We start from the raw sequence: 11207 nt of genomic DNA, 5'->3' as shown, positions 1-11207 counted from the left end.
ATTTTTAAAAAATAAAATTTGACAAACATTAATCTCAGCTCCAATATCCATCTCAATCTATGCATCGCCATCCTCAAAATATTCACTGACTTCCTAGAGAACACGTGGATTGACAAACATTATTTTTTTTTTTGGTCATAATTAACTATTGCTCCTAAATTAATGGGGTAAGTTCTATAAAGAGCATATATAGATTCTTTGGAAATGCAATTAAACTATTTCTCCTCCTTTCAATGAGGCCTTGAAAGTAGGAGATACACATAGTTCATTACTATCTACTTAAGGTGTGCAGATATATACAGATTCTCCAATGAATCCATCATTGCAGATCATGCATTCTGTCATAGCTGTTACTCCCAAATGCAGTAAGTTCAATGCTCAATAGACAAGGCTTACTTACAAACTGTTTTTCATATTCTTCTTCTTCATTTGCTCCTTATACACTGTGAAAATCTATCGTTAATAGAAAATCAGTGAAAATCTTTCACACCAATAAGAGGATGGATGTTCTAACAAAATTCTCTCATATAATCCTTGTATTCCTGCTAATTGGTGCAGCACTTGTTGATCTAGGACACAAGATGCATAGAAGTGGCAGCAAAATATATATGGTGAAGTGGCAATTTTGTTCATATTTATCATCTAAATATGATGGTAATCTTTGTAGTATGTTTCAAATAAGTTTCAAATTTATTGTAGTGCCAGGGCGGATCAATTGAAAGAATCAGTATGCAATTGCAGAAGATCCAACTTTCAACTTCATCTTATGACACTGCATGGGTAGCTATGGTTCCTTCTCCAACTTCTCCTAACCAACCATGCTTTCCACAATGCCTTGATTGGATAATAAAACATCAACATTCTGATGGATCATGGGGACTTAATCATTTCCAACCCTTTCTTATTAAAGACTACTTGTCTTCGACATTAGCTTGTATAATTGCCCTGGAACGCTGGAAAGTTGGTCAGGAACAAGTCAGGAAGGGTATGTGATAATAAACAATGTTATAGCATTTGAGTGATCTGTGTTAAATAATTAGTCATGTTGTTACTGCAGGTCTGAACTTTATTGGGAGTAATTCTTCATCCATTTTGGATGAGCACTTGCAGTCACCTATTGGCTTCGATATTATATTTTCAGGCATGCTTGAATATGCCATCAACATTGGTTTAGATGTTCCTATAGAACATCATGAGATAGGTAACATGCTTGGCCGACGAAATGCGGAACTACTCAGGTTGGAATTGTACTTAGACTAAGTTGTAGTTTAGGACAGAAATTGTTCGTATTTTCTGTTTGTAATTTCTTATATACAAATGTTGTGCATGATGGTTCAACCAGTTTTTCATAGTCCTCTAATCTCTAATAGCATCAATTGCATCATAAATGATGGTAGCTAAAAAACAATTAGAGTACCAGATTATGTTTTATTAAATGTTCTTTGAGATTACTGAAACAGACTTATTTGTAACATGTAAGAGAACAAGGAAGTTGCAACACAAGAGAAATCTACTTAGCATATGTTGCCGAAGGATTAGGGAATGCACATGACTGGAAGAAAACTATGAAATATCAACGAAAAAATGGATCATTGTTTAATTCACCTGCAACAACTGCTGCTGCAATGATGCATCATTATGATTCTAAGGCACATGAATACTTGCATTCTCTTCTATTGAAGTTTGACAGTTCAGGTGATTGAATATTCTCATATCCTATGAAAGATGAAAGTGGGTTTACTAACTTTTACATATTTATTACATTAAATCTTCTCGTTGTTCTTCACAGTTCCTACATTATATCCTGTGGATGTGCATACACATCTTCATCTGATTGACAGTATTGAAAAATTGGGAATAGCCGAGCACTTCAGACATGAGATAAAGAGCATCTTGGATAAAACATATAGGTGCACTGTTAAATATTTAATTCTTCCAAATAATTGTGATTTTTCTAAAACAAAGTTTCCTTCTAACATATGCAGAAGCTGGTTGCTCGAGGAGGAAGAAATATATTCAGATGTAGCCACATGTGCCATGGCTTTTCGCCTTCTTCGATTGAATGGATACGATGTATCTTCAGGTGATTGTTATATCTATGTTGATATCGAATCAAATGTATGATACTTATTGGTGACTGTGATGTTGGTTTGATTTGGTTTAGATTGCTTAAGTCAGCTCGGTGATGAGCACTATTTTAACAATACATTGCAAGGATATCTGAAGGATGTGAACACTGTACTAGAATTGTACAAGGCATCACAGATCAAAATATTTCCCTACGAGCAAGGTTTAGACAAATTAGCCTCCTGGTCAAGAATGTTTCTGAAAGAAGCATTAACCACCAACCGAAATCCCCAACACCAGATGGGTTTACAAGAGGTAAATAGTTGATCACCTTATGTTGATACAAAGTTGATATTTGCAAAGCTTGAAGTTGATTACATAGATTTGGAATTTATTTTCTGAATAGTCTTTTCTGTTTTAGGTGGATTATGATCTGAAGTTTCCGATTTGGTTCAGTTTGGAACGTTTAGAGCATAAAAATACCATTGAGAACTTCACTCTTGACAACTTACAAATACTCAAAACTTCTTATGAGTAAGATTTGAAAATGAAGTATGGTAAAGGCAAAAATGATTACTTTAGCTTTCTGCATTATGCTACTGATTTTTTTTTTTTTGAACCTATAAATAGGCGTTATAGCATAAAGGATAACCATCTAGTGAGATTGGCATTGGATTGCTTCCGAACTTCTCAGCGTACATATCAAGAAGAACTCCAAATGCTTGACCAGTATTTTCACTATTCTATTGTGTATATGACTAGATAGTTTAACCCTCCTTTTTTTTTCTAATTCAATGATCATATTTCTTGAATTTAACAGTTGGGTGAAAGATAACAAACTAGATCAATTGGAATTTGCCCGTCAAAAGCAGACTTATTGCTATTTTTCTGCTGCTGCAACACTTTTCTCTCGTCAAATGAGTGACGCCCGCATATCTTGGGCCAAAAACAGTATCCTCACAACTGTGGTCGATGACTTCTTCGACATTGGAGGATCTAGAGAGGAGCTTCACGATCTTATTTCGTTGGTTGAGAAGTTTGTGCTGTTTCTTATTATTTGATCTTTTATTATATTGTTCTCTAAAAGGTTCACAAGCTAAATTTCCTTTTGCTATTGATAATAATTAATAGGTGGGATGCAAATTGGGAAAAAGAGACGCATTCTGAACAAGTTAACATCATTTTTTCTGCTCTGTTCAATACTATCAATGAGCTTGGGGCCAAGGCATCAGCATTGCAGAAACGAACTGTCACCCACCATTTAGTTGAGATAGTAAGATTTGAAAAAAAAAAAATTCATTCTTTCTTTTTTTCACATTTCCTTCTTTTATTTTTTTAGCACAATCAAGATTGTGACGAATTATTGCATCATTAGTGGCTTAGGTTGATGAAGTCCATGATGCAAGAAGCTGACTGGCTGCTAACCAAGAAAGTTCCTTCATGGGATGAGTACATGAAGAATGGGTTTGTGTCCTTTGCTCTAGGACCAATTATTCTCCCAGCACTCTATTTTGTTGGACCGGAACTCCCGGAAAGTGCTGTTAGGCATACAGAATACGAGAATTTGTTCCGACTAGTAAGCACATGTGGGCGTCTCTTCAATGACATCCAAGGTTTTCAAGTAAGGGAAGCATTATATTATCCTTAAAAATTTGTTTCTAGTTCTTATCATTCGTTTTTCTTTTACTTGTATGAGAAAATTTGTATCCCGCAGAGAGAAGGTAAAGAAGGGAAGCTGAATGGTGTATCGCTACGCATTCTCCACAGACACTGTTCCATATCTGAAGAAGATGTGAAGCAGGAGATGCAACGGGAAATAGAGTCTGTCAGGACCGAGCTCTTGAGAATGGTGGTGCAACAAGATGGGAGTGTCATCCCCAGGCCCTGCAAGGATCTGTTCTGGAAGATGTGCAAAATAGTTCACCTCTTCTACATGAACAACGACGGGTTTACGTCGCCGACAGAGATGGCGAGCGCTGTCAACGCAGTCATTCACGAACCCATAAAAGCCAAGCTGATATAACAGTGGCGAGGAGAAAAAGGACAACCTCACTGTCTCACGAGATTGAATTGAGAGATGGTTCATCTTCCAAAAATTAATCATTTAGATTCCGATGGAGTACTGATGTTCGAAACACTTATTATTCCAAGCAATGTACTCTTATTATTCGATAAAAGTACTGATGTTTTCATCCAAATTATCCAATTTGAATTTTGTCTGTGTTGTTGTCAAAGTCTCATATTTTTTGGGTGCATAAATATAGAAAGTTCTTCATGTGCAGAAGTTTGATTGACCCGAATGTTTTTATTAAATTGACTTAAATGTGAATTTTTATTAAAGTCCATTTGTTACAGTTTGTTTTCATCTAAGATGATCATTTTAAGAGTGCTCACTCCAGTTATGCAATAAATGTAAGACATTTAATACTCTCACTCCAGTTATGCAATAAATATAAGACATTTAATACTAATACTAAGGGCAGATCCTTTTGATCGTATTTTACGATCTAGAGAATGAACCATTTTATGCATTGATCCTTTTGAATGGATCCAATTATCTTTTGTGATCCATCCTCTGGATCGCAATGATCCAGAGGATTCCGTCTGTACAGATGTAGGCATGTCATGTACCATGGCTTTTAGCCTTCTTCGATTGAATGGATATGATGTATCTTTAGGTGATTGGTATATGCCAATATCGAATCAAATGTACGATACCTATTGGTGACTGTGAAGTTGGTTTGATTTGGTGTAGATTGGTTAAGTCGCCTCGGTGATGAGGACTATTTTAATAATACATTGCAAGGATATCTAAAGGATGTGAAGACTGTTTTGGAATTGTACAAGGTATCACAAATCAAAACATGTCCCAACGAGAATGTTTTAGACAAATTAGACTCCTGGTTAGGAATGTTTCTGAAAGAAATATTAACCACCAACAGAAATCCTGAACACCAGTTGGGATTACAAGAGGTAAATGGTTGATCGCCTTTTGATGATAAAAAGTTGTTACTTACAGAGAAAAATCATGTCTGAACATTGAGTTTTGTTCAGGTGGATTATGCTCTAAAGGTTCCTATTTGGTTCAATGTGGAACATGTAGAGCATGAAAGTGTTGAAAATGTAAATGGAATAAAGAGGTTGAAACGAAAAGACTCTATTATGTATAGATTGTTAGTCTTAGGGGTGTCAATTCGAGTGGATCGAGTCGGATTGGGTCGGGTTGAGTTTTTTTTTATTTTTTTAACCCGACCTGAACCCGAGTTCAACCCAAAACACCTCAACCCGAACCCGAACCCGACCAACTCGATCAACCCGAACTCGACCCATATAACCCGAAAATCCTATTCAAAACGACTTTTTTGAGCTATTTTCGCTAAATTCTTCACTTTTATCTCAATACTCCATCATTATCATACAAACATGATATTAATATACATAAAAACATCTAAATTTTTAAAATAAAATTTGATTTAACCCCCAAAAAACCCACAAAACCCTATATTTAAGTCAACCCGGGTCAACCCGAACCCGACTCGACCCAACCCGAAACTTTTTTACTCTCCAACCCTCCAACCCAAACCCGACCCGAACCCGAAAATGCCCAACCCGAACCTGATTTTTTTCGGGTCGACTCGGGTTGGGTCGTCGGGTCGGGTTCATTTTTGACACCCCTAGTTAGTCTCATATTAGAAGTCTCTTGGCTGTATTGTTTATTTAAATTATGCCACATGTATTGATGTTGTAAACATATGCATGGGGAGACACTCTTTCACGTGTGGGTGCGTAGGGGTGGGTGCAAATTCAGGACTTGGATTGTACTGAACCAAGGTTGACTCGTGTGCGAACACGACCTGCGCACATTAAATGTCAGACCGGTCGAGGCAAGATTTGCCCAAGTAAATAAATCAACATTTTACCACCGAATCTCTTTTTGCTACCTGCTTAAGAGGATAACGGAAGCATTAATATGAAATTAATGGTGATTTCGTAACGTCTCAACATCAATAGCGATATTAAACTCATTAATGGTGACTTTGTAACGTCTCGGCATTAATGGCGACATTAAATCTATTAATAATGATTCCATAACATCTTAACATTAATGAAGATATTAAGTTCATTAATTGTGACATTAAATCCAGCATTAAATGATCATAATTTGGTCATTCATTGCAGGCAAAGTGAGAACTCCTATATAAGGAGGCTGGATCTTGAGCAAAGGATAGAGAGTAGAGGAAGATAAGTGAAAGAGAAAGCGAGAGAAATAGCAAGAAGTGAACCTCTGTCCACCCATATTCTCCCACAAAACTCTCTCAGCCATGCATCCATCCGGTTGAACTACTCGTGATAGTACTCAGGTGCATTCTCAGTTCGTCACGAACAACCAGTGCTTGGTTGCGTACTGGTTTTGCTGTTGTATCCTGGGAAATAGGCGACCTGAGAGAGCCTCGAAGCACCACCAGTGTCACGCCCCAGAGGAGTCTCTGTCCGAAGAAATTTCGGCAGCATCTCCCCTGTACGGCGGACAATATGAAACTTTCTACATATCACATATACTTCAACCACAGGCGGCTGGAATGATAACAAAAATAAAAACAAACACCACGCAGTTTATAAAGATATTCAGCCTCTGGCTGTCACAACCACGCAGTTAATAATAGTAATCAATAATAGTAGGACTCTGACTCGAAATCCACCCTACTCCACTACACTCGTAAAGCTCAAATCCAACGAACTCACCTCTTCTGCCGTCCAGGCAGGCATATAGTAGAATAAAAACCAAACCATCCAAAAGACCATCAAACGGTAACAATCCGTACAATATCCATAAATAAAATCCAAAACAAAACTAAAACATAGTCTGATGGAAGAAAAATCAAAATAAAGCAAATAACAACCTAGTAGAGAACTAGCTCTACGTGCAGATGGGGGGCCAGCGACTGGAACTGCTCCGGACAGCCTCAACCTGAAAATATCAACAATGGAGCTCAACAGGTACAACTGATATGCATAATAAAACAAATAACAGACAACACTAATCATGTGTACAGTCTCCTGAATATGAGGAGGATAAATGCAACTGAAATGAAATCAGAAGATAACTGTACTGACCGGATCAAAGTATAAAGGTAACAGGTCGTCAGACCGAGTGAGTCATAATCCTGTATGCATATCAATCAATGCATCCAAACAAATGCAGCATATAAGTGCAGCAATCACAAACAAATAAAAATGCAATAAATGCATATGTCAACCCCATACTCTGAAATCAATGCTCCTGTGCAATGACAGAGTAAACGGGATGCTGTCGGAGTACTCCTGTCCTGTGACCCCAAATCATAAATGGGGGAGCTCAATGCTCTCATCTCCCGGTACACGATGACGGGGAGGATATCTCTGCCGGCTACCACGCTGAGTCTCCTGACCAACGGAGCCAATCAAAGTCCACCATCTGCCGGCTACCACGCTGCTACCCTAAATGCCAACGGAGCCAAACAGAGCGGAACTGCCACGCTGAGTCGCCTGACCAACGGAGCCAAACAGCAGAACCGCCACACACCAGCCAGATATACAAATCCATGGGTGATGTGTGCAGTACATGTAACTGGCGATGAGCTCAACCAAAGTAGAGCCGACAATCGCACAGCATGCAATCATGATGCATGATACTGAACATGGCAATCTCATGAATAACATGGCATGATCCATATAAATAGATACAAAGTGTGTACCACAAGAAGACGTATCAAATAGAAGGCACACAAATCGAAGAGGGTATCAAATAAACCCTAGATCCAGAATATAACAGAGCATGTGGTTAGGTCACTACCTAAGGCATATGTGATCAGGTAGATAATATGTAGTGCAGAATAAATAAACAAACAACATGTACTAATCATGTAGTGACCAACCGAAATAAACAGGTAACACAATTACTGTTATATGTTAAACATATTATCATGCATATCAAAAGACATAAGTCAAAGTACCCGCCTCCGAAAATAGAAAGGTCCAATTCCGACTCCGAGATACTTGTCTCGCGTCAATGTCCTGTGTCACAAATAGAAATATATTTTATTTAGCTACAACTCTTCCAAATAGCTAAATAAAATCTCTAATCCTAAATTAGGGCAAAACCCTAATTATATGACCATCATTCTTCCCACAAGAATTAATCTCCACATGATCATCTAACTACAATACGTATCCGAATTCCTAATCACATTAAGAAATTCCAAATTAATACACCTTACCTCAAAATCACAGTCGTGATCACTGGTCCACTGCCAAAAGGAGTGGCTGCTGAACCAAAGAGCAGCCCACAACACCCAAATTTCCAGATCCACCAAAGCAGCACAACCTAAGGAACACAATGACCGATCATCATGCAAAGAAGAAGAGTAGTGATCAATGGCACAACCTACCCTTCTTGTGATCCAGATGGTGGTGTCCAACAGCTATGTCTCACTCAGTGTCGGTAATCGACTGACATCGCTGTGCTAGCTTCGACCGGGAAGAAGGCTCGGCCTAGGGCAGAGGAACCGTGGCGATCAGTACACAGTGGCACGGCCTCAAGTGGCGGTTGTGCAGAGGTGCGGCGTCGGGCATCTGGCAGCCGGCGGTGGCACCGGCGCTAGGGTAGAGAAGGAGCGGCTCTGCTCAACGACCAAAGGAAGGCCTCGTGCGTCGCCGGCGCTGTCAGGTGGAAAAAAAAACGCGGCCGAGACACAACGGCTAGGGCATAACGGCGGCAAATCGGAAAAGGGACCGAGATCTGGTGGCCGGCGGAGACGAATCGGCCAAGAAGATCACGGCGTCGGCACTGTCGTGCGGCTGGCGATCGTCGGCTGTAGCGAGGAGCACAGGGATTCGCATGAGGGAGAAGAGGAAGAAATGAAAAGAGAGGAATCGGAAGAAGAAGTAAAAGAAGGAGAGGGGAACCACTCGGCGCCGTTTAGGGCACGGGAGAAGGCAGTGTCGGGCACGCACGGGAGAGAAAAAGAAACGGAGAGGAAAAGGAAAAATAAAGGAAAAAGAAAAAGGAAATATAAAATAAACATTTCCTCGCTTAAATGGGTCGCCTAAACAGGCTTTTCCCCGGGCCCCGTTTTCATTCCCGTTAACTCGTCCATACGAGCTCCGAAAAATTCCCGAAAAAATTTCCAAAAATTCCGAAAAATTCCCTTATTAATATTCGCCTATTTCCGATATTTTACATTCTCCCCCACTAATAAAAATTTGGTCCCCAAATTTTAATATCTACCATCAGCAAGTACTAATAACTGGTAACGATTATAAATGCTGAACGGTGAATTAAATCACACACCTCAAGTGAAAAGATGGGGATATCGAGCTCGGATCGTGTCCTCGAGCTCCCAAGTAACTTCCTCATCCGAATGATGCTGCCATCCGACTTTAACCAGCCGGATAGTCTTGTTCCGCAACTGACGCTCTTTCCGGTCGAGAATCCGTACCGGAACCTCCTCATAAGTAATGTCAGGCTGAACTGGAACTGGAATATCTGTCAGCACATGCATCGGGTCGGGCACGTATCTCATCAGCATGAATACGTGGAATACATCGTGCACGCCAATCAAGGACGGCGATACTACCAACTAGTGAGCTACTGCTCCAATCCTTTCTAAGATCTAGAAAGGTCCAATGTATCACAGAGCTAGCTTACCTCTGAGGTCAATCTCTTCACCCCTTTCTTGGGTGAAACTCGCAAAAATACCTGGTCACAAATGGAGAACTCTAAGAGTCTCCCACTCCGGTCAGCGTAACTCTTCTAGCAGTCATATGCCTCTAACATCTTCTGTCCGATAGTATGGACCACTTTGCCTCACGTTGAGCTCTATGAGGTCCCAACAACTAGGCCTCTCGGATTCTCGTCCTGATTAACGACTGAGCAACTATGGTAACAAGACTACCCTACTCGGTCTATCCCTGCTCCTCAAGGTCTAACTCGGAGAAACCCCGAATCAAGTTTGTTACCACTACTCGGTGGCAAACTAAAGTCCCTCTAGACTTCTAGCTAAGTGCATCGACAACCACATTAGCTTTTCCCCGGTGATAGCTAATGGTACAAATCATAATCTTTCAGAAACTCCAACCATCTCTTCTGTCGGAGATTAAGTTCCTTCTAAGTGAACCGATATTTGAGACTCTGATGGTCAGTGAAAATCTCAATGTAATATCGTACAGGTAATGCCGCCAAATCTTCGGGGCAAAAATAATAGTGGCTAACTTCAGATCATGTACAGGGTAGATCTTCTTATGCTCCTTCAACCGACGAGAAGGATAAAGAGACTACCATATCGTGCTGCATCAGAACAGCGCTCAAATCCTGAATAAATGCGTTGGTGTAGAGGACATATCCGTCCTCTCCAGAAGGTAAAACCAAAATGGAGCCGACACTAGTCTCCGCTTCAGCTCCTTAAAGCTGGTCTTGTCATCCTCAGTCCAAGTGAACTTCACGCCTTTCCAGGTCAGGCGTGTCAGTGACATAGATATCCAAGAGAAACCCTCAACATATCTCCGGAAATATCGAGCCAAACTAAGGAAGTTGCGAGCCTCTTCTATAGACTCCGTCTACTTCCAATGGCAACAACCTCGATCTCCTGTGGAACCACGGTATACTCCTACTGGTGACCGTGTCTCAAACATCTCACAGAAGACAATCAAAATATGCATACTGATCTTCACATCTAGACGTTTCCATTGTAACATCTCTAGAACTATGCAAAGATGAAATGCGTGACATACCGCTGATTCGTAATAGATCACATCATCGTCTACAAAGACAATGGAATCTGATCCAAACATCCTCGACATACCAGGATCATCAAGTCACTAAATACATCTAAGGCACTGTAAGCCTATATGGCAAAACCTAAGACACAAAATGTCCGTATCACAGACATTCCTATCCATAAGATCTCTGATAATAAGTCAAAAATCTGATCATCCATAACATAAATCATCAAAGAATAAATCCTCCAGTGTGAGAGCAACGCTCCATCACAGGAAACACCACATATGTGGAAGCAACGCTCTACCACAAATAATCTGAAATAGATATCTGCAATAAATATAGGAGCTATGCTCCACTACTAGCAATCCGTAATATGTGGGAG

The 11207-nt window shown here is 40.0% G+C and overlaps 1 protein-coding gene across 1 annotated transcript; it reads left to right on the top strand.

The window, feature by feature from the left end:
* Positions 1 to 223: 223 nt before the first annotated feature.
* Positions 224 to 4204, top strand: LOC121977711 (ent-kaur-16-ene synthase, chloroplastic-like). Its single transcript, XM_042530154.1, has 14 exons — positions 224 to 365; positions 559 to 611; positions 700 to 985; positions 1058 to 1238; positions 1481 to 1695; positions 1790 to 1910; positions 1986 to 2083; positions 2165 to 2382; positions 2489 to 2601; positions 2698 to 2796; positions 2888 to 3103; positions 3199 to 3340; positions 3443 to 3688; positions 3782 to 4204. Exons 1-14 carry the CDS (start codon positions 311 to 313, stop codon positions 4088 to 4090), a joined length of 2352 nt encoding a protein of 783 aa, XP_042386088.1. The 5' UTR covers positions 224 to 310; the 3' UTR covers positions 4091 to 4204.
* The last annotated feature ends 7003 nt before the right edge of the window (positions 4205 to 11207 follow it).

This window comes from Zingiber officinale, chromosome 4B, assembly GCF_018446385.1.
Source record: "Zingiber officinale cultivar Zhangliang chromosome 4B, Zo_v1.1, whole genome shotgun sequence".
Classification (NCBI taxonomy): Eukaryota; Viridiplantae; Streptophyta; class Magnoliopsida; order Zingiberales; family Zingiberaceae; genus Zingiber; species Zingiber officinale.
The sequence above is the reverse complement of the archived record's forward strand: the minus strand, read 5'-3'. Positions and strand labels throughout refer to the sequence as shown.

Excerpts from the sequence above, each read along its gene's own strand:
- LOC121977711 (XM_042530154.1), top strand. The coding sequence starts at position 311 with ATGAATCCATCATTGCAGATCATGCATTCTGTCATAGCTGTTACTCCC. Across the intron at positions 612-699 it reads GTGGCAGCAAAATATATATG|TGCCAGGGCGGATCAATTGA; the intron begins GTGAAGTGGCAA and ends AATTTATTGTAG. Across the intron at positions 2,383-2,488 it reads ACCAGATGGGTTTACAAGAG|GTGGATTATGATCTGAAGTT; the intron begins GTAAATAGTTGA and ends TTTCTGTTTTAG.